This window comes from Danio rerio, chromosome 17, assembly GCF_052040795.2.
Source record: "Danio rerio strain M-AB ecotype USA chromosome 17, GRCz13ab, whole genome shotgun sequence".
In the NCBI taxonomy this organism is placed as follows: Eukaryota; Metazoa; Chordata; class Actinopteri; order Cypriniformes; family Danionidae; genus Danio; species Danio rerio.
In genome coordinates, this window is record NC_141037.1 from 55,367,501 (window position 1) to 55,390,237 (window position 22,737).

Sequence of the window (22,737 nt, forward strand, 5' to 3'; positions counted from 1 at the left end):
TCGCACTAAACACTCGGATTATGCTAGTTTTGTTAAATAAAATCAGCAAACAATACAAAAGAAATATGACAACGAGATGCTGCGCTGCCAGAAACTTGTATTATTGTCAGCTAGTGAAGGAGTCGTTCATAACGGAGATTCATTCACAAACGAATCGCTCCCTCCGTCAGCATGAGAAGTGAAAGCAGGAGAGGAGCTGTGTTTCAGGACACGGATCAGATCAAATTAAACAGGGAGGGTGGATAGTACATTTCCATACACACAAACACAAGCTTTTTGTCAGTGCGTTCACTGATCCATTAATTTAGAAAAGTGATGTAAAATTATAATTTTCATAATAATTATAAAAAAATGTGCTCACTGACCTCCCGGAAAACTCCCGGTCATAGATATACGTGTATATGTGTATATCTCTGGCTTTGGATGGCCACAGTCCTCCACTGCAGCTTGGTCCCTCATTAATTTCAAAGGAGCGCTACCCTGTACCAAGATGGCGGCTCTATTGACGCATTCCTTCCAATAGACATCAACAGGGTAGGCGACATCTAATGTATATATCTACGGTACGGATGGTGGTGCTATTGCATGTTCACCATGCATTTGTGATGGTGACCCACAGAGTTGTCCAGTCCAGTTCCGGAGATCTCATGTCATGCAGAGTTTAGTTTCACTCAACATGCTAGCAGTGCTTTTGATGAAAGAGGAGATGCAACAATAATTTACAGAAGTGTTTTATTCAAGATTATAGATTACACAAGACGTCACTTGTATAGTTTTCGACAGGTGTTTTGAACCCTTTTGATCAGCAAACACTTCAGAATCTCAGTGAGTAATTGCTTCATACATAGACTTGAGAAATATATCCACAGAAAGCCTGCAATCTATTGAAAGCCTCCAACTACACTTGAAAACAAATGTTCTCTGGTTTTGTTATCTGTATGAAACCAATGCAAGGTATAGGCCGTCCTGCCAAACACGTATCTCATGGAGTGTAACAATTTAAACAATTTAGTTTACCCAATTCACCTGTCCCACAAATAGTGACGGATAAATCATAAGAAAATCACCAAGACTTACAAATAAATAATATTTTATTGCTGTCATTTAACAAAATGTATCAAATTATTGAAATATTACAAAGTAAAAACGACAAATACTGCAACAGTGGTTGGGGTAAGGATAGGTTCAGTTACCATGAACTAAACTATTAATAAAACATGTTTTCTGGTTTTTGAATGTCGTTTTAATTTAGAAGGTTTCGTGCTCTCTTGTAAGAGCACCTCACTACTGATGACACACTTGAGTCTTTTTTGTCATCAATATATGTAAATCCATACTTTACATATTCAGGGTCGTACTTGCACTTTGACATATTTGTTGCTATAATTAAATGAAATTTCACATGTCAAACACTACCGTACGTTCACACCGAAAGCGGCGAGAGCGTCCAAGGTCGCTCTGGCCGCCCTGGCGACTACGCTGTCTGCCTTCAGCTCCGGCGGCGAGAGCGTCAAAACTCGCTACATTGATCTCGTACTTAAAGGAGCCGTTGCAGCATTATCAGTTACATTCCTGCATAAGGCATGTTTTTAGCGTGAAAATGTTGCGCACTTCTTATCAAATTCATAAAACAATGGAAGATCAAGTTGCGTGTGGTGTGGCTTTGCTCTATTTATCCAATATGTGTCCATATGTCTGAAATATCCTGAAGCAGCAGTACTGTTTTGTACTGTCACATCGCGTGAGATTCCCGCTTTTTAAAGATAAATTTATATAACATTAATGAACATCAGTAACTCGCCAGTAACTTATTTAATGTATGTTCCTGTAAGAAAACATTGTAAATAATTGGAAATCCGGCGACCGCAATAATCAAACCCTTGGGAACAACTGTGGTCGGAACCAAAGTTCACAGGTCTGTGTTCCCTGAACTGCTATCAAGCGTTGGACGTCTTCATTCTGATTGCTTGCCGCCGAACAGCGTCATAGCACATTACCATAAAGTTGACTTCATTTCAACTCTCCTCGACGCTCACGCCGGCGAAGACGCGCCGCACTGCTCCTCGCCGCTTATCGTCGCCGCCGACTCTCATTGAAAATGAATGACTTCCGGCTACTTTGACGCTCTCGCCGCTTTCGGTGTGAACGTACGGTAAGGGTTGTTGTGCACGCATTTCAAAATAAAAGTCAAAATAAGTTTGGAATTAAACTTTTGTTGTTGTTTTTTGACCACACGCTCTGCAACCCACAGAAAATGTTCCCGCGACCCACTTTTGGGTCGCGACCCACCAGTTGAGAAACACTGATCTAGAGGCCTTCGCCTTTCATATAAGCCACTTCTAAAATCAAATGATCAAATATAAGTCAAGTTATTATTTGTTGTTCCTAAAACTTAGATAGGTGACAAGACTTTTGTCAGGTAACTTATTGTATATGACTTTATTTGGTCACATGGACCAACACAGACAGAATAGTTTACAATAAATCCTGGCTCTTTCATAATGGTGTTGAATAGTGGCAGTCATATACCCTGAAGATGGTTTGACAGTGAGTAAACCATGTGGTGGTTTTCATTTTTGGGTGAGCTATTCCTTTAAGAGTGATTTGAAGAAACGAGTGATTGTTTGTTTGTACACTTTCACTGATAGTAGTACTGTTACAGGTGGTGGAACTGATACCTGGTGGTGCTCAAATTGCTGTGACCAATGAGAATAAAAATCACTATTTAAACTTGTTGGCCCAGTACAGACTAGCCAGTCAAGTGAGAGAGGAAGTCGAACACTTCCTTAAAGGTAAGATCAGATTTTCTAAATCAATGTCTCCGAGTGAAGAATTTCATATTGACAGAATGACCTCTTCTGTTCAGGTTTGAACGAACTGGTCCCTGAAAACCTTCTGGCCATATTTGATGAGAATGAACTGGAGGTAAGAAATTCTGTTTGCAGCAGTCCTTTGGAAACCTTTTCCATTTTCAATTTAAACTTGGAGTCTAATCAAGATGATGTGATGTTGCCAAATATCAGTAAATGTGACCGTAGATTTAACAGTCATTAAAGCCATTAGTTGTTTTATTTTTTTAAACATGTCTCCGCATGTAAAGTTGATGTTTAAGAGGTTTTGACTCGTCTGTCTTGTTCCCAGTTGTTGATGTGTGGCACAGGAGATATAAATGTCCAGGACTTTAAAGCTCATGCAGTAATTGTTGGAGGGTCATGGCATTTCAGAGAAAAGGTGAGTGACACTAGTGAGTAGTATACACTCACTGGCCACTTTATTAGGTACACCTGTCCAACTGCATGTTAACGCAAGTTTCTAATCAGCCAATCACAGGGCAGCAACACAATGCATTTAGGCATGTAGACATGGTCAAGACGATCTGCTGCAGGTCAAACCGAGCATCAGAATAAAGATGATTTAAGTGACTTTGAACGTGGCATGGTTGTTGGTGCCAGACGGGCTGGTCTGGGTATTTCAGAAACTGCTGATCTACTGGGATTTTCCCACACAACCATCTCTAGGGTTTACAGAGAATGGTCTGAAAAAGAGAAAATATCCAATAAGGGCAGTTCTGTGGGTGACAGTGAGTTCACTGTACTCAAATGGCCTCCACAGTCACCAGAGCTCAATCCAATAGAGCATCTTTGGGATGTGGCGGAACGGGAGATGGGCATCATGAATGTGCAGCCAACAAATCTGCAGCAGCTGCATGATGGTGTCAATGTGAGTCAAAATCTCTGAGGAATATTTCCAGTACCTTGTTGAGTCTATGCCACGAAGGATTAAGGCAGTTCTGAAGGCAACAAGAGGGTCCAACACAGTACTAGTAAGGTGTACCTAATAAAGTGGCCGGTGAGCTTTTTTTCATAAATGTTTTTGTACACCTCTTATTTAGGAAAGACAAGTAGAACTAGTTAGTAATACCATTTAGTTTTAAAAGCAATCACATTTGATTTATGTGTATCTTTTTTATTTAAAGAATCTCAATGTAACACTTTACCTGAAATAGTTGTTCATAAGTTCTTCATCTTTATAATCATACCATGGCTAATGTTATGAATATGAAGATTTTATGCATGTTCAGGACAACTTAATTTCTCTTATTTGCTAAGTAATGTCATTTTAAATGCAAAGTTGACATTGTTTAAGGTGTTTTTATGACGGCTCGAAATAAAAACATCTTGATCATGACAACTTGACATTACCAATACAGCATAAATTGTCATAAATCTGTCAGAAACATGATTACTATGAGGCCATTGTGCTTGTGCATTTATATTTTTCTAATCACTTTTTTGTTCTCAGTAAAATTAGTTTATAACTGCCTTTAATTATTCGCATCACTGCAGTGAATGTCGAGAAAAATATTAATAATGCTGAAAAATCATGACTTCATTATAATTAACTAATGACAACCATGTTTATTAGAGATTTATTATATAGTTATGTTGTCTTGATAATGTCAAATTGTCATGACAAAGTCTGGTTATGACGTGTTTGTCAAGTTCTCATAAAGAACTCTTAAAAGATGTAAACTTTGCATTAAAATGAAACAATTGAAAGAAATTAAGTAAAATAAATAACTTGCATTCGCTTCCTATTATTTTTGGTTCTGACTAAAAAGTGCTGCAGTTGACCTGTGTATGACCTGATTATCCCTTTGCTTAGGTGATGAAGTGGTTCTGGGCGGTGGTATCATCCTTCACACAGGAAGAATTGGCGCGATTGCTGCAGTTCACCACCGGCTCCTCACAGCTTCCACCTGGTGGCTTCAACACGCTCTGCCCTTCCTTCCAAATCATAGCAGCTCCCACACACAGCACGCTGCCCACCGCACACACCTGGTGAGCACTCACTATTGCCCCACTTTCACAGGAAATCCACAGTCCAGTTTCAGAACTAAAGTAACATTACTACTATTTCCTTTAAATGTCACTTTCAGGGTTTAATATTTGTTGCATATAGCCATGATACTGATTAAATTGTTTTGTGAAAACAGCAGAGAAACTATACAAAGGGAACAAAATCATTAAATCTAATTAATTATTATTATTTTTTAAATGGTGGCATGTCTAAATGTTCATTTAATGCCTCTGTTTCTAACAAAGCCATGTAGTGTAACAGTGTGCCTACAGATTCTCTAACTATGGCAAAATTAATAATTTAGCACTGCCTAGAAGCATGTGTGTTGTCACTTTTAGAGTTTTATTTTCTGTTTAAAGGAATTGTTCATGCAAAATAAAAAAAAAAAAGTGATAATTTACTCACCTTTGAGCATTCCTTGTTATATATACAGTGCATCCGGAAAGTATTCATAGTGCTTCACTTTTTCCACATTTCTTTATGTTACAGCCTTATTCCAAAATGGATCAAATTAATTTATTTCCTCAAAATTCTTGACACAATCCCCCATAATGACAATGTGAAAAATATATATTTTTTTAATTGTTGCAAATTTATTAAAAATAAATACCTGAAAAATCCCATGTGCATCAGTATTCACAGCCTTTGCAATGAAGCTGTAAATTGAGCTCAGGTACATTTTGTTTCCACTGATCATTCTTGAGATGTTTCAGCAGCTTAATTGGAGTTCACCTGTGGTAAATTCAGTTGATTGGACATGATTTTAAAAGGCTCACACCTGTCTATATAAAGTCCCAGGGTTGACAGTGCATGTCAAAGCACAAACCAAGCATGAAGACAAAGGAACTGTCTGTAGACCTCTGAGAAAGGATTGTCACGAGGCTGGAGAAGGTTACAGAAACATTTCTGCTGTTCTGAAAGTTCCAATGAGCACAGCGGCCTCCATCATCCGTAAGTGGAAGATGTTTGGAACCACCAGGACTCTTCCTAGAGCTGGCCGGCCATCTAAGCTGAGTGATCAGGGGAGAAGGGCCTTAGTCAGGGAGCTAATCAATAACCTGATGGTCACTCTGTCTTGAGCTTGAGCGTTATTCTGTGGTGGGAGAAGAACCTTACAGAAGGACAACCATCTGTGCAGCAATCCACCAATCAGGCCTGCATGGTAGAGTGGCCAGACGGAAGCCATTCCCTGTGTGGAATTTGCCAAAAGGCGTCTGAAGGACTCTCAGACCATCAGAAACTAAACTCTCTGGTCTGATGAGACTAAAATCTAACTCTTTGGAGTGAATGCCAGGCGTTATGTTTAGAAAAAACCAGGCACCGCTGAACACCAGGCTAATACCATCCCTACAGTGAAGCATGGAGGTGCTGTGGGGATGTTTTTCAGAGGCAGAAACTGAAAGACTAGTCAGGATAGAGGGAAAGATGAATGCAGCAATGTACAGAGACATCCTGAATGAAAACCTGCTTCAGAGTGCTCTTGACCTCGGGTTCATCTTTCAGCAGGACTGGGTTCATCTTTCAGCAGGACAATGACCCAAAGCACACCGCCATAATATCAGTAAAGTGGCTTCACAACAACTCGGTGAATGTCCTTAAGTGGCCCAGCCAGAGCCCAGACCTAAATCCTATTGAACATCTCTGGAAAGATCTGAAAATGGCTGTACACCATCACTTCCCATCCAACCTGATAGAGCTTTGAGAGGTACTGCAAAGACGAATGGGCAAGAATTCCCAAAGACAGCTTGTGGCATCATATTCAAAAAGACTTGAGGCTGTAATCGCTGCCAAAGGTGCATCAACAAAGTATTGAGCAAAGACTGTGAATACTGATGTACATCTGATTTTTCAGGTTTTTATTTTTAATAAATTTGCAACTATTTAAAAAACTCTTTCACATTGTCATCATGGGGTATTGTGTGTAGAATTTTAAGGAAATAAATGAATGAAATCCATTTTGGAATAAGGCTGCAACATAATAAATGCGGAAAAAGTGAAGCGCTATCAATACTTTTCAGGATGCACTGTACATGACAATGTTTTCAGCCATTGTGCCAAAGCACTACTGAAAGACTTGACAACTATTTAATTTGTTAAATGTAGATGTATAGTTCCAGCAGCATGAATATAGTTTGATCTGAAGTATCTGTAGAACAAATCGAGCGGTTTAATTTGGGCTTTCATGTTTAACTTCTCCTCTTTCTGTCCTGTTCAGTTTTAACCAGCTGTGCCTCCCAACATACGACTCCTACGAGGAGCTCCACAAGCTGCTGAAGCTGGCCATCAGTGAGGGGAGCGAGGGCTTTGGGATGCTATAAACATCAGTTCCGCTCAGGCAGAAACAGATTTGTCTCCAAACCTGCTTTTCCTTTCTTTTTTTTAAATGAACATCTCACCCCAGTGTACTTTACAATGTACTGTAAAGGAAGGACTTTGATCACAAGATGCCTCTGGGAGGATTCAGGCGTTCTGTACATATGTATTTAAGGACTGTTCTGCAACATGGAAATAAGAGTTGAGAATTTTTGTTGTTGTTCAGATAGTTGCCTTTCTTTCTATATCTGAGCGTAGACCTAATGGCCTAACCAAGTGTCAGAATGCTTACTTTGCATTTGGCGTAAGTAGAATAATTATTATTATTTTTTTTTAAAGGAATATTGTAGACTGTAGGATGTTGGAATTGACTGTGTGTCCTCTGCACTTGGGCCTTAACTGATCAGGGAAGGTTGTGTATATAACTGCTGTTTTATTGTTTGATTTATTTATACAGTGTATATTTCTCTTGCTACTCTTCATTTGATATTTGTGACTTTGTTTTTTTTTTTTCAACGTTGGAAGATTTGAGATTTCTTTAATAGAGATTTTCACACATCTTTACTTTTTCTTCCCCAGAGATGTTCAGAAGTCTTCGTTTTAACTGGCATTCCAGCAACAGATAAATAAGTTTTGCTCTTAGCTCTCCTCTCGAACCCTTGAACTTTTCATTTGGAACATTTGACGATATAAACTGAGCATATGTAGGGAATTATTTATGATCGAATTCAGGGCGAGATGGTAATTAAAATAGTAACTATACTAAAATATTATAAAGACTCCTTCCCTGCTGAAAAATCCAGCTTAAACCAGCCTAAGCTGGTTGGCTGGTTTTAGTTGGTTGACCAGCCTAGTTTTAGAGTGGTTTTGGCCATTTCCAGGCTGAATTCCAGCCATTTCCAGCCTGGTCAGGCTGCGAGATGACCAGCTTGACCAGCCTAACCAAGCTGGGAGCCCAGCCAAAACCAGCTGTGTCCAGCTTAAACCAGGCTGGCAATGGCAGGAAACCAGCTTGGAAATGGCCAAAACCCCTCTAAAACCAGGCTGGTCAGCCAACTAAAACCAGCCAACCAGCTTAGGCTGGTTTAATCTGGATTTTTAGCAGGGTTAATATTGTACCACAACAATTACTGGTCCTACTACTCCTTTAGTTTCCTTTGACTGACATCTATGCATCATATATCAAGTCCTGATACAGCAAATGCTTGTTTTATTCATAACATGTTGTGTTTTTACACTATTAGTTGGTTTTGTTAATGCCACAGCAAGAGCGAAGTGTAATCTTTGTGGGGAAAATCATGATGCACAATGGATGACTGTTGAAGAACAATGTTTTTTTTTAAGTGTATATAATTGTAGCAATGTTGTTTGAGGTCACGGGGCCTTTGTTTGACCACTATAAAACATTTGCAAGGACAAAAAGTGAATAACATGACTACCCTTATGATACACTGTGCTCTCTCTCTCTAACGTATAATCTACATTTGTGTTTTTCATAAGTTGGCCTCCTGAAATTGAACATTGACTATAACATTCCTGTGCAGATGGCTACGGTTTTTATTTTATGTAACCACAATCAGCAGAAAATGATTCATCGATATACTGTAAATGTCATAAAGGATTGCGGGAAAATAACATACAGCAGAATGTTATGGATCAGCTTCATATAAAGCTACAATTGTACATTTAGTCCAGCATTAAGGATGGCACTGTATCAGTAGCCAGGAATAAGAATTTGGGTTTGCCTAGGCGGGAGGGGAAGTGTAAAAAATGAAATACAATAAACTCATGTATATCATTAACAGTCATTTCAGTCATGTCTAATTGTTTGTCTTGCTGTCTTTATAGGCTCTCCCTGCTGAAAAATCCAGCTTAAACCAGCCTAGGCTGGTTGGCTGGTTTTAGCTGGTCGACCAGCCTGGTTTTAGAGGGGTTTTGGCCACTTCCAGGCTGGTTTCCAGCCATTTCCAGCCTGGTCTTAGCTGGACAAGCTGGGAGATGACCAGCTAAAACCAGCTTGATCAGCCTAGCCAAGCTGGGAGTCCAGCCAAAACCAGCTATATCCAGCTTAAGCCAGGCTGGTTGAGCTGGTTTTAGCTGGATTTGGCTGGTCATTTTCCAGCCTGACCAGCTAGGACCAGGCTGGAAATGGGTGGAAACCAGTCTGGAAATGGCCAAAACCCCTCTAAAACTAGGCTGGTCGACCAGCTAAAACCAGCCTAAGCTGGTTTAAGATGGATTTTTCAGCAGGGCTGTACTGACTAAATTGTTGTAGTCAATCTTAGAGGATCTAAACGGCCTACTTCTTGTGTACAGGGGTATATACAGAACTTCTTAAGTTGAATTTAATACCACACAACTGTGTTTAAAGCCCTTATAAAAGTGATTTTTTTTTTTGCATAATAGGTCCTCTTTAAACTGATTTTCACACATGAATAAGATTTCTTACAGTTTGTAGCATTTGAATACGGAAAGCACAACATTTGACATTACTGTTGGTGCAGCATTACAGGTTTTTGGCAGTCGGTGCTACCTCTAGAAAAAGCTGAAGGAAGACTGTGAGTTTGTTTAACATTCCTGGAAACATCTTGAAGTGAATGAAAGGTATATAAATCACAATGCTGCTCAGTATGAAGATGACCGCATAGAGGTACTCTATCTGAGGGTCATCGATGATAGGAGCCAGCACCAGGAACACTGCAGCCAGCAAAGCCACGATGGGAAGGATTATGGGTACCTTGCAAAGGTAAAACAGACATTTGTTGAAGGTTAACTTGTGGTCCAAATTGTCATTTTTTCAAATTGTTATATTGTCTTAACCAAAAAGCTTGAAATGACCAAGAGGCAACACTCAATAGAACGTTCCATTGCAACAGCAGCGTCCAGCAACAGCCCCGGATTCTGCCATTTTGGAGTGAAAGCAGTCGGCTGTCCATTGGATCTTATTGCTAACGCAATGGCAAGCAGCTGCTTTTGTTTTTTATTTATTTATTTAAAAAGCGCATTAAAGCTGAGATATTACCTGAAAGACGACAATACAACACTTACTACCCCAATCATCAGCACTTTTAGTTAATTTACAATGAACTATTGTAAATTACAGAGGCTGCCTCTAGTGGCTGTTTCCCAAAGTGCACTAGAGTGTTGACTCTTGGTGATTCCTTGCTCTTTTTCTTCACCAAAGACTATAGATAGCACAAGACGTGTCACTCGCATACTTTTAAATAGGGAAAAGTGTAACTGTCAATATGGCGAATGAAGCCCAGCCTTATATTACAGGAGCCAATCAGCGGTCGCTATTTGGTGAATTAAAGCCCGCCTTCTAGTACAGGATCTAATCAGCGATCACTATATGGCGAATAAAGCCCGCCTTCTAGTACAGGATCTAATCAGCGATCACTATATGGCGAATAAAGCCCGCCTTCTAGTACAGGATCTAATCAGCGATCACTATATGGCGAGTAAAGCCCGCCTTCTAGTACAGGATCTAATCAGCGATCACTATATGGCGAATAAAGCCCACCTTCTAGTACAGGATCTAATTAATGATCGCTATATGGCGAATGAAGCCCGCCTTCTAGTCTTGGATCTAATCAGTGATCGCTATATGGCGAATAAAGCCCGCCTTTTAGTACAGGAGCCAATCAGTGATTTCTATAGAATGACAATTCTCTGGGGGAGGGGCTTGAACTAGACGTGAGTTTCTGCAGATTTTGTGTGATAAGAACATTTAGAAATGATACTAAATTGACAGTAGTTGTTTAATTTTTTGGTTATTTGTAATATGAAATGATATTGTAAGCTTGGCAAGCAATTTTGGAGAATTTGATGTTTCCCCATTCAAACAGAATGCCCGAGCATACTGCCCGAGAGGCGTTTCAAAGATGGCCGCCGAGTGAAATGACTTGCCTTAAAGCAGGCGTGTCCAAACTCTATCCTGGAGGGCCGGTGTTTCAACGCCAATCAGACACACCTGGGTAGCTAATCAAGCTCCTACTAGGCTTTCTAGAAACATCCTTGCAGGTGTGTTGAGCCAAGTTGGAGCTAAAATCTGCAGGACACCGTCCCTCTAGGACCGAGTTTGGACACCCCTGCCTTAAAGGGACTTTGTCTTAACAACTTTCCAAACACTTGTATTGATGTAATGCAATTAAATTCTTCGTCATCTCAGTTTGAAGTAAAAATTACTTAAAAATTCACAATGTTATTTCATGATCAAATATGGCAATGATATGACTAATAAAGTGAGAGTAACTTTACTTGAAGGGGTGTTTATAAGTAAAAAATCAAGTAAATAATTGTAACAACAGTCATATGACATTGTTTGAGATGCCTTTGTCATGAAAACTTGACATGGCCAAGACAACATAACTTGTCATAAATCTGTAATAAACATGATTGTCATGAGGCCATTATAATTTATAATTTTATCATGAATATTTTGTGTTCGGTAAAAGTGTTTCCATCGCAGTTTATGCACATCTTTTCTGATTGAATAAGAAGTTTATCCTACTCAGTTATGCACACATATTTTTATGCGCATTTTCAAAATGTATGCGCATCTTGCTGTTTCCATCAACTGTTTTTTTATGCGCATATCATAGAATAAGAGAATATATCAGTTTGCAACATCAAGCATCAAAACGAGCAGTTTTTAATGTCTAAAAATCAATGGAAGTAAATGAGACAGGAAGTCTCGAGCCAAAAGGATTCAAATGGCTGCGCCCGCTCGTACGCGAAGAATATGGTGAATACACGACACTACTTTATTCCCTCCATTGATACAGCACAGTCACTATAATCTAAGCACCACAGAATTAGCAAATTTCTTCTATGAAATAAAGACAAATATCATTATCATTAATGCCTGAAGTACACTTAAACTAAAAATGTGTTGTTTTTTTATTTCTAAAATTCCAATTAAACTAGTTTAAATATAGGTAATAGAAAAAAACAGATGCTGTATTCATCAAAATATTATGTGTAAACAGTGGTTGTGTACAAAGTTTTACACATTAAGGATAATTTCTGGTTATATATATATACAGCATTCGATGTTCTTAGTCAAGTTTTTCAGTCAACTGCGATTTTTAAAAGTTATCTGAAATGTAATAGGAAAATCCATGGTTTACCTGGTTAATTTTTAATTTAATTTAAATCATTTTTTCTCTATTTTTATTAGAGGTAAATTGTGAAAAGTCTGTCAGCCATCTGCTGAAGTACCTTCCACAGCCACAAGAGAGCACTCTTTATTTTTGGCTTATTGCCTGTTTGTTCACATGAGCCTTTGCACCATAAACCTTTGCATCGTTTTTCATCACTCTCACTGGTTGATACGTTTCTTTTTTAGTTCGACTTTATATAGACCATGATTTATTTGCTGTTTTACTTCAGTATTGTTCTCAGTTACTTTTTTGTGGGTCCTATTTTTATGGATTGCTTAGACATTAGTTTCCTGTTCTCATTTTTTGGATTGTATTTTGGTATATCATAACATTTATTCATTCATTCATTTTCTTGTCGGCTTAGTCCCTTTATTAATCCAGGGTCGCCACAGCGGAATGAACCGCCAACTTATCCAGCAAGTTTTTAATGCAGCGGATGCCCTTCCAGCCGGAAGAAACATCCACACACACATTCACAAACACACTCATACACTACGGACAATTTAGCCTACCCAATTCACCTGTACCGCATGTCTTTGGACTGTGGGGGAAACCCACGCAAAGGCAGGGAGAACATGCAAACTCCACACAGAAACGTCAACTGAGCCGAGGTTCAAACCAGCGACCCAGCTACCTTGCTGTGAGGCAACAGCACTACCTACTGCGCCACTGCCTCGCCTTTATATCATAACAACTGCATCTTTTTTTGCATAAGTGTTTTGTGATAATCTTGAGACATCCTTGAATCCCTTTAATGACAAAAGCAGTGTTGTAATTACTTTTACACATATGACAGAAAAAATTGATTTAGTCATGTGAACCGAGCACACTGTCAAACCAAATTAATTCTCAAACCGCAAAATTTGTAACTACTAACGTTGAATATTCTGGGTACATAGATCTAACAGATACAGTGTATGTTATACAGGTTGACCTAAGACTCTAAAGCAGTAGTGCCCAACCCCTGGTAGCGGACCGCACAAGAAATCATTAATAATTTCTTTTTTATTTATTATTTGAGTCTGAACCATCTTTTATTTTGAAAAGTCTTTTATTTTAAAAAATGACCATGTGCTCTTGGTTACATCTCAGACACGTAAGCACCAAAATGTAACCCACAAGCTAGCAAAATAAGTAACATGTGTCTTTGGAATGTTTCTTTACGAAGAGGGAAAAAGCCCAGAGAAGGACCCATGAACTGCCAAGGAATGGATCCCCAACCCGTTTGTCAACAAATCAGGTGAATCCAGCATGTCTGTGCAGGAAGGAACTGCCGTTCACAAATAGCATCTTTTCCACGAGCAAGTTCGTTATTTCCAATGGAAACCCAGTTGAAATCATCCTCATAATGCTGAGAGTGCACCGCAAGTCATGTGACAAGAACTGACCGCTCAACATCATATTTTTTTTTATGAATATACACATTTCGGTAGACTAATTATCTTCGACAAACACAGAACACCCAAACAATGCAGAGCTTTTTAATTTTCTCTATAAATAAAACTTTTATCAGAGTTGCAGCAATGTTTTGTCAGCTTGTCATTCTCTGAAAAAACGGTTGATGGTCGCCTAGCACCCAGGGCCGGAGCAAGCTGAACTGCCGCTCTAGGCAGAGGACGATCACGCCGCCCTCAATCCCAATGTGAAAATGAAAGTGACCGGTTATGAAAATGAAGTGAGGTGTCATGGACCTCTTTTCTGCTGCCCTATGCGCGGATATAACTGAGGATGCATGGGTGCTGAGGGAGGGAGGAAGGTGTCGCGGACACAGCACTCTCTATTCTGCAGCCCTATGCGCGGATATAACTAAGGACACGCGGGTGCTGATGGAGGTGTCGCTGACGCTACCCTTTCTATTCTGTCTTCTATGCACTAATATATCTAAGGACGCGGGTGGTAAGGGAGGTGTTGCGGACATAACTGAGGACGCATAAGGGAGGTATCGCGGACGCCGCCCTCTCTATACTGCCGCCCTAGGCGGTCGCCTAGGTCGCCTCTATGGACACGCCGGCCCTGCTAGCCGGGCTGCGGAAAATTGTCAAGCGTTAACCTGTCCCAGATTTTAAAATAAACTTGGGGACCGCAGCTCTAAATGACAATAGATCCTCAGTGGACAAATAAGGAAACCAGAATAAAACAATTATCCCACAATAAAATGGATTTTTCCATACTGTCACAATGCCATTGACATTTAGAAATTAAAAATTACTGGCAAACTAAAACAATATATGCCACTATATTAAACAATTAGTTTGTGATTTATTTATCTGAATAGTTCTGTACAATCCTGCAGATTATTTGAATCTCCCAAAAAGATGAGTACAATAACACACATTTATTATTAATGAATAAACTAACAGGTCATGCATTTGAGGTTTTAAATTGAGTAAAATAAAAAATGGTGTGCTTGATGTTCTTACCGAAATTGCCCGGGGAAGTTCAGGTTTCTTGATTTTTAAATATAGAAGACCTGATAACGTTACTCCATAGAAGAACCAGGCAGTAAAGCTAGAAAGGAAAGTGAAAAATGTTAGAAACATGGTTGGCCCACTTCAGACTCAACCCAGATTTTGAGTTCCACAGACTAAAATAAAAGAAAACCAGTTATAATGTTAATATAACATATAGGGCCAACTTGACTAAACAATTCCAAAACAGGGCTGAAGGGCTTGAAAATATCTGCAGGAGATTTACTGATTGTTAAAATTGGGGTAAAGTACATCCATGAGGTTGCTATCAATAAAGTCCTACAGGCTTATTGGCAGCCCAACATGAACTGGCAAGTTGTTGTAGAACTCGAGTTGTTGTAGGACTCACAACAACTCACCTGGGACTACCCGATGGTAGAGGCCCAAAAATAGCGTCTTATCAGAGAAAGAGAATAACCAGGGCTTTACATTAACTTTTTTAACCACCAGCCACTGTGGCTAGTAGTTTTCCAAAGTTACTAGCCACTCTGCATTTTCACTAGCCACAATTTTGTTGTTGGGAAAATATATTTTATATGCATAAATTTGACGTTGACATGCTAAAATTACTTGATTTAAATGTTGTGTTATCTCCACATGCGTCCTCATTCATTAACTTTTTGTGTCTAGTATGAGCTTGCTCAATGAGCATAATCAAATGGGTCATTATAAATGGGTGTTATATTGCAATTAGTTTTTATTTCACATGACTTTTTTTTAGAGCTCAAAATTAATGATGTACCAAATTTATCTCTATAACCACACTAAACAATAATTATTTCTTAGCCACAAATTTTTTATGTGTCAAAACAAGCTAAATAAAACTGTATATTTTCATTTAACAAATCATTTCTTAAAAAAAGAAAAACAATTGACTTTTAAAAAATATCTATTGTCATGTATCAAAAATATGCAATCTGTCGTGGTTAAAGATCTCTCAGATCACAAGTTAACTGCACATAAATGGAGAGTTCATCTCCCATTAAAGCAACGTTGTAAAAAAATTATAATAATTCAACCATTTTAACAAAAATAAAACCAAATAAAACAGTAAGCAAATAAAAGCAGGCGAAACATACCGTGTGTGATAATGAAAGGATCACATGCACAAGGTTAACTTTAGGCCATTTAATAATCTGTTCAAAGTGAAAGCAACCGGTGCATGTTCATCACTTTTTGTCTAGTTTATTTGAGAGAGAACCGATGACAGTTGCGTTTCCAGAACCTGTTCCAGACACGGTTGCTTCACGATTCGGGAGCGCACGCACGCGTTTGAAGAAGTCGCGCGCATCAAATCAGCTGTTAGCGCAAGTGATGATCATTCTCTCATTCGGTATTCATTTGCTTTCTTCTGCTCGTGTGAACACAATTATTGTACTTCTCGATTCTAAGATCACACTTGCACACATATTGGGTCATCTTTATATTGTCGAACCCTGCTTTTAGGAAAACTACTATTAAAAATTTATTTTCAACCAGCCAAAGTGGCTAGTGGGATTGTCTGTCTAACCCGCCAAAGCTGAAATCTACCCGCATTCGGCGGGTTGGCGTGTGTTAATATAAAGCCCTGGTAATAACATAAGCAATCTTAAAGCTTGAGGTCTGGAGTTCAAATGTGTGGGAGCACTGGATTAGGAATCCCTGGCAGAATCTCCAAAGAATAGAAGGTGGATGTCAGGGCTTTGCAACAGGAGCTAAAACTGTATCTGTTGGTGGTAATGTGTTGTAAATTCACACTTTGCTGATTAAAGCCCCTGATTAAAGGAATTTTAAATGTGCAAATAGTGGCCGTGGCTTGTTTGTTTACCCCAGGCTGAATGGATGTAGTAAAGTAGGCTTTTCGGTAACACTTTATAATAACTACACACAATAAATCATTTATTAAGCATTAGCAAATAGTGTATTTATTATGTGTTAAGTAGTAACTCTACATTATTAGCGTTAGTAAACAGTTGATAAATGCAGCTACAAATGCTGTATTCTTGACTTACAAACATATTTAAAATGTGCTTAATAATTGTACTTTCATACTATGTTAATGATTAATTTTTCATTACTTAAGCAAGTATTGGATTATTTACAATCCATTTGTATTTAAGAGTAGTTGAGGGTTTTTAGAATCATTAAGAATGAGTTAGTAAATGATTAATAAACTATTGAAATAAATCTTTTTTATGTCTTATTATTCAAGCATATAATAATGGTTACTATGTATGTTAATAAATGCTTTATTAACTCAACTTCATGCAGTTTTGTGACCTAATCTAAAGTGAGGACTATTCATGGTTTATAAATCCCTTATAAATGACAAATAATTAACAGTACCTTAAAAAGTTGACTATTGCCTGGAAGTCCCCGGGAATGAGAACGATAAGAGCAATGACAGTGTTGAAAATGAGGGCAGGAGATGGAGTAAGCCGGTGCATGTGAGCCATAGCTAGTATGTCAGGCTGAAAGACAGAAATACATTTTATAGCACTTGTCCAGTTCATTTTCACGGAATGTGATTGCACTTAAGAAAATTCACACAAAGCACAGGTAAGGGGCATTTTCCTGAACCCATTATTTAGCAAATGCATTGCTTCTTTAAATTTACAAAGTCTACTATTTTAACCCAATATTGTTTCCTGTTGTCCTCAAATACACTTTCTTACCATATGGCCCTCTCTTGCTGCAACGTAACACACTCGTCCTCCACTGAAAAAGGATCCATTTAAAGAACCAAAAGATGAGAGTGCTGCAGCAATGGACATCACCCAGCCCCATCCTCCTAACACCTTATTTCTGTCACAAAAAAGAAAAATAACTAAGGGTTTACATCATCAAATTAAAATCTGTGGCTAACATGAGTACCAAGAACATGAGAAAGAACAATACAATATATCATTTCATTCATTTATTTTCTTTTCGGCTTAGTCCCTTTATTAATCTGGGGTCGCCACAGGGGTGCTAGTCAAATCACGGGAGATTTCCGGGAAAAGCAACAAAACGGGAGATGGATCTGAAAAACGAGACACCCTGAAAAACGGGAATGTTGGCAGGTATGGATTACACTGAAGCAGATTTCAGTGTCAGAGTGTCTGTGGCCACGTGATGTGCGTTTTCATCTGTGTAGTGTGGATCTTTTCAGAAGTGTTAATTTAAACGCCAGTGTTTTGTTCTCAAACGAAAATGTATTCGTGTAAACGGGGCCTAAAATTTATTTGACTTTTGGAAAATCACGCATTGTCCCCCTCTTATGCCCCATTCTCACAGGGCTTCAGCGTCAACGCTTGACTGAAGGTGTGACTGAAGTTGGGGCTGAAGCGATCGTCATAGAAGCGTCAGCCAATGAAATTCAGTCAGCAATAGAGTGGAGGAACTATGACTTCACTTTGTAGGCTAATCGGCTGCTAGCATAAAACTGGTTCCCTCATGAAAATCCCTATAGGATTTTCCTATAGGCTTTTCGAAGATTGCAAAAAATAAGCTCTGTGTTCAGACACTGTTCATTACACTTACACGTTTTGTCCAGCCGGATAATCCTCACACGAAAATACAACTTGGAGCACTTTTGGATCTTAAATGCAAACGCAAGAGTTAAAAAGCTAACATTAGGCTGTAAATGGACTACAGAGCCCTCGGGGCCCTCGTCTGTGACGTCAGCGCTAGCCTGCTACAGACAATTTATCAAGCTTATTTTTAGAAATAATGTCCATGACAAAGAGTTAATCTCTCTGTTTATTATATTATAATCCACGCTATATATTATAAACAAAAAAATACGCAAAAAATCATAGACCTATGTGCCTTTTGGATAGTTTTTACGTGGGAAATACATCTGTTTTGCTTTGCGGTTGTTCTAAAAGTTTTAAAACTGCGTGTATAAGTCTGCCTATATAGTATTTTCATCAGACATATTTAAATAAGTGTATCGCTCGCGCACACAACCTGCTTACCTCAACAGATGACAGAAATGAGGCGTGAGGAGGAACAAGTCTATCAAATGCCTGCAAGTTCCATCATGATGGACACAGAGCAACATTCAATTTTCCTTTTATGTCACGACGTACAGCGAAAAGCAGCCCATACAGACACATCTGCTAAACATTTTATAGAGGAGTGTAAATATTGCAGTTATGACTGAGTAAAATGTGTTCAGATGAATAAAAAAAGACGAAAAATCACTTGATCACGTTAAAATGACAGTTAATATGTCTGTATTTTTGCACATTTATTCACACGTTTGCATTACTGAGGGCAGGAGAGAGACAGTCTGCACTAGTAAGCAGTATCTTCATAACAGTTTAATTAAAATAAATGATCAACAAATGAATCTGTCTCGACAGCCTTTACATGTGAAGGCATTATCTATACACAATCTGAATTCTTAATTAGAAAAACACAAAAAACTACAAAATACTATTCATGAAAATACCTAAATAACAGACAAATCCAAATGCCCAACACAAGCGAGCTGCGCTCCAGACCAGATCAGCTGGATGACGTATAATGTCTCCGACACCACCTGTAGTCCCATTTAGCAACTTGATAGCAACCGTCTTTTTAAAGAAGCATGGCCAACTTAAAAATTCAAAAGTGTGCTGTAACTGATGTGTTTTATGTTGTAGAACAAAACGTGAAAGTATCTTGAGTTGGTGTTCGCCACGGACCTTATTTAAGCGATTTTACTGAAACCCCATTAAAAAAACCCATTGACATAGGGACGAGGTAAACGGAAGTGCTAAAATGCTAACTCGCTTCCGGGTTTTTGCATACAAATTGACGTCATAGTTCCTCCACTGTCTAGCTTGTATATTTGCATACAGCAATCTGATTGGCTGACGCTTCCGTCGGCGCTTGAAAAGTTGAGCTGGTCCCAACTTCTGCAGCGAGCAACGCCTCTAAAGCAGCGCCGACGGATCCACAATGCAGTTCAGCAACGCCTCACGTCACCCATTCAAAGTGAATGGGAAGCATTGACGCTGATGCACCGTGTGAATAGGGCGTTAGGAACCACTGATCTAAAAAGATATATAGCACTCTGAAATTTACCCCCATGTCACAGCTACTGCACTAGATGATATCATCTCTGCGGGTGACATGGCAACCAGATAACTGACATTGACTAGTAGGTAGAGAATCGTGACCATGGGAATAGCAATCATCAGTGCCCTCGGCAGGTTGACCTACAAGATAAAATCACAAATAAAAGTATTAAGGACCATAAATGAGAGCATTGCATTAATAAGACATACAGTTTAGCAGTTTTACATGACTAGTCATATAAATACTTTAACTTTGGAGAACATAGGAACTTTGTCTCACCTCTGGCCTTTTCACCTCCTCAATAACATTGTTTATGTTGCTCCACCCAGCATATGACCAAAGGCACTGATATAGTGCCATTCCAACAGTACTAATACTAAGCTTTGCGTCTGCAAAAGCACTTTTGGAATTGCATAGGCTTTCACAGTTTCCCTGTGCAACTGTTATTATTCCTCCGACAACTATAATCATTAGACCAACAAATTTAGCCACCATAAAGACCACCTGAGAAGCCATGGCAAAGCGAACATTTAGCACATTGATAGTTGAAATCACCAAGACACATGCTGCAGCAATACACTTAACCACTAGAATAGGAGGTGTACAGCCTGGGTAAAATGGTGCCACGGCATACTTGGCAAAGCTCAGGGAACCAGCTATAATCGAAAGTGGCTTCATTAGGAACATGGTCGTAAAGCTCAAAACGAATGCAAGACAAGGTCCATAAATTCGCAGGATATAGATATAGTTACCTCCGGATTCTCTGATAATGGTGCCTATCTCAGCATATGAGAAAGCTGTACACATGCATACTACGCCACACACTGCCCAAATGATCAAGCTTGCTCCTGAACTTCCAACGTAAACCAGAACGAATTGCGGAGACATGAAAATTCCTGAACCTATCATGACGCCTGCGGCCAGAGAAACAGCACTGGCGAGTCCCAATTCCCGTCTTAAATTCAGCTTTTCTGTATTTTTCATTGTGCTGGAATGCAAAAAGACAAAGCTGTGCCCAGATCTTCTGAAGAGTGTGAAATGAAGAAAAAAGAAATGAATGAAGAAGTTCAAAGTTCTTGTTCAATATTAACTACACTGGAAGCAAACGTTTTCAGAGCTTCAGATTCTTGCACGTATGTATATGTACTGTATTACCTAAAAACACAACTGTGCAACCTTTTTAATTTGTTGCTTCAGTGCAGAAGGTTAAGCTGAAAGCAGAATGTTCAGCAAGGTATGCACATGGACAACATTAAAATAGACAATCCGACAACACATTTAAAATAGTATGTTGCAAAACCGTTCAGCTGTAATGAAATAAACGAGTGACAGATCTGTATAATCATTACTGCAAGACACACACTGAAACAGTTTTTTGTATATTTTGATTTTCACTTTCCAGCCTGACCAGCTAAGACCACGCTGGAAATGGCTGGAAACCAGTCTGGAAGTGGCCAAAACCCCTCTAAAACCAGACTGGTCAACCAGCTAAAACCAGCCAACCAGCCTAGACTAGTTTAAGCTGGATTTATCAGCAGGGCTATCAGATATAAGTGGTTCCTCATTCTGGATGTCCTTCATTTTAGTTGTAAGATTAGGAATTGGGTTTAGGATTTGTTGTTGTTTGGGTAATTTTAATTTCTAAAGTACTTTTAGGCACCGATTGTTTACTGATTGATAGCATTTATACTTCATTTGGCAGATGCCTTTATCTTAGGTCAGGGGTATATTATATTTAACATATTACATATATATAGCTCTATATGTTTATATATATGTAAACCGCATACAGAACAGTATGTGTTACACCATTATAACATTTTAAAAACAAAAATGACTATTAATACAAATAAGAAAAATAATACAAGACATAAATACCTCAGGACGATTGACCTCTTCGGTAACAAAGTTTAAAGTATTCCAGCCATCGTACGCCCATAAACAGTGGTAAAAGGCGATACCCATGGTTTTAATGCTCAGCGTGGTCCCTTCAAAGGAATTTTGGAGGCTGTTGGATGTGGTTCCTCGAATGAGCAGCACAAGTCCCCCGATCATAATTATTATAAGCGCCATCACCTTAATAGCTGTGAATAACACTGTGACTTTGATGGAGGAGCGCACATTCAGGCAGTTCACAACTGTCAATGTCAAAATCCCCAGGGCTGCAAAGCACTTCACTGTTACATTTGGTGGTGGACAATCCTCATAGAAAGGTGCAAGGGCATTTTGGGAAAAGACAAGTGCTGATGCAATCATGCCAGTTGGTCTTACCACAATGTTGTTGGTGAAGGCGCATATAAATGCCATGACGTTACCTGAAGTGCGCAAGATGTAAATATACTCTCCTCCAGACTCACGAATCACAGTTCCCAGTTCAGCATAGCACAAAGAAGCTACCATGGCCAACAATCCACAAAGAGTCCAAATGATCAGACTAGCACCTGGACTTCCCATAAAAATCAGCACATATTGAGGGGAAATGAAAATTCCAGATCCAATTATGACTCCAGCAATGAGAGACACTCCACCCAGCAGCCCTACTTCAGGCTTCAGCTTCAGCTTGGAACTCTCCATAATGTAGAAATGAGAAATGCAAATGTTGAGTTTGAATAGACTCCATGAACAGGACCAAACAACACAAAACACAAGATGATTTAAAGAGTTAATATGTACTGGCAGAGCACCCCAAGGGTCACAGTCTGGTTCTGGCTTTTCATTTATCTTTTCCTGACTAATATTTATTCAAGTTCTTGCTGGCAATATGGTTAATGCGTAATTAACAATGCAAAGTCATATGTAGGCTAACATCTTTAACAGAAAGATGCGTTATCTATGTGTTTTTCTATACGAAATAGGCCTGTACGGGATACATTTGAGGTGCTGATAAAAAAAAGAAAGTAATT

At 39.0% G+C, this 22,737-nt stretch overlaps 3 protein-coding genes and 1 long non-coding RNA gene across 15 annotated transcripts in view; 1 reads left to right on the forward strand and 3 right to left on the reverse strand.

Annotated features, from left to right (window-relative positions):
* Positions 1 to 8,981, forward strand: part of arel1 (apoptosis resistant E3 ubiquitin protein ligase 1) — a 53,113-nt gene extending 44,132 nt beyond the window's left edge. Inside the window, exons 18-23 of one of the 5 annotated variants that reach the window (XR_015513866.1) lie at positions 2,663 to 2,792; positions 2,867 to 2,925; positions 3,142 to 3,231; positions 4,666 to 4,841; positions 7,076 to 8,026; positions 8,153 to 8,981. Coding sequence is in view for 1 of the 5 variants with exons in the window: in XM_087291125.1 (XP_087147251.1) it covers positions 2,663 to 2,792; positions 2,867 to 2,925; positions 3,142 to 3,231; positions 4,666 to 4,841; positions 7,076 to 7,178 (558 nt within the window). In the remaining 4 variants the exon portion in view is untranslated. Of the gene's footprint in view, positions 1 to 2,662; positions 2,793 to 2,866; positions 2,926 to 3,141; positions 3,232 to 4,665; positions 4,842 to 7,075 lie in introns of all 5 variants that reach the window. The other 4 variants (XR_015513867.1, XR_015513865.1, XR_015513868.1 and 1 more) reach the window with 4 other exon arrangements.
* LOC147840047 (uncharacterized) overlaps positions 1 to 22,737 on the reverse strand; it is a 543,896-nt gene that overhangs the window by 517,865 nt on the left and 3,294 nt on the right. The gene's annotated exons all lie outside the window — the stretch shown is intronic.
* The window catches only part of znf292a (zinc finger protein 292a), a 190,734-nt gene that overhangs the window by 97,192 nt on the left and 70,805 nt on the right, over positions 1 to 22,737 (reverse strand). The window lies entirely within an intron of this gene.
* Positions 8,707 to 22,473, reverse strand: zmp:0000001267. 8 transcript variants are annotated; one of them, XR_015513891.1, is made up of 7 exons: positions 21,713 to 22,473; positions 19,841 to 19,974; positions 17,461 to 17,590; positions 17,132 to 17,256; positions 14,759 to 14,846; positions 9,422 to 9,910; positions 8,707 to 9,091 (listed from the first exon to the last, which is right to left on the reverse strand). XR_015513891.1 is itself a non-coding variant. In XM_087291159.1 (6 exons), the coding sequence occupies exons 1-6, from the start codon at positions 22,406 to 22,408 to the stop codon at positions 9,680 to 9,682; spliced, it is 1,404 nt and encodes a 467-aa protein (XP_087147285.1). In that variant the 5' UTR covers positions 22,409 to 22,473; the 3' UTR covers positions 8,707 to 9,679. The 8 variants fall into 8 exon arrangements, 2 of the variants coding, with proteins under 2 accessions (XP_087147285.1, XP_087147286.1); XR_015513893.1 differs by having other exon boundaries at positions 9,355 to 9,910; XR_015513892.1 differs by having other exon boundaries at positions 8,707 to 9,115; positions 9,355 to 9,910.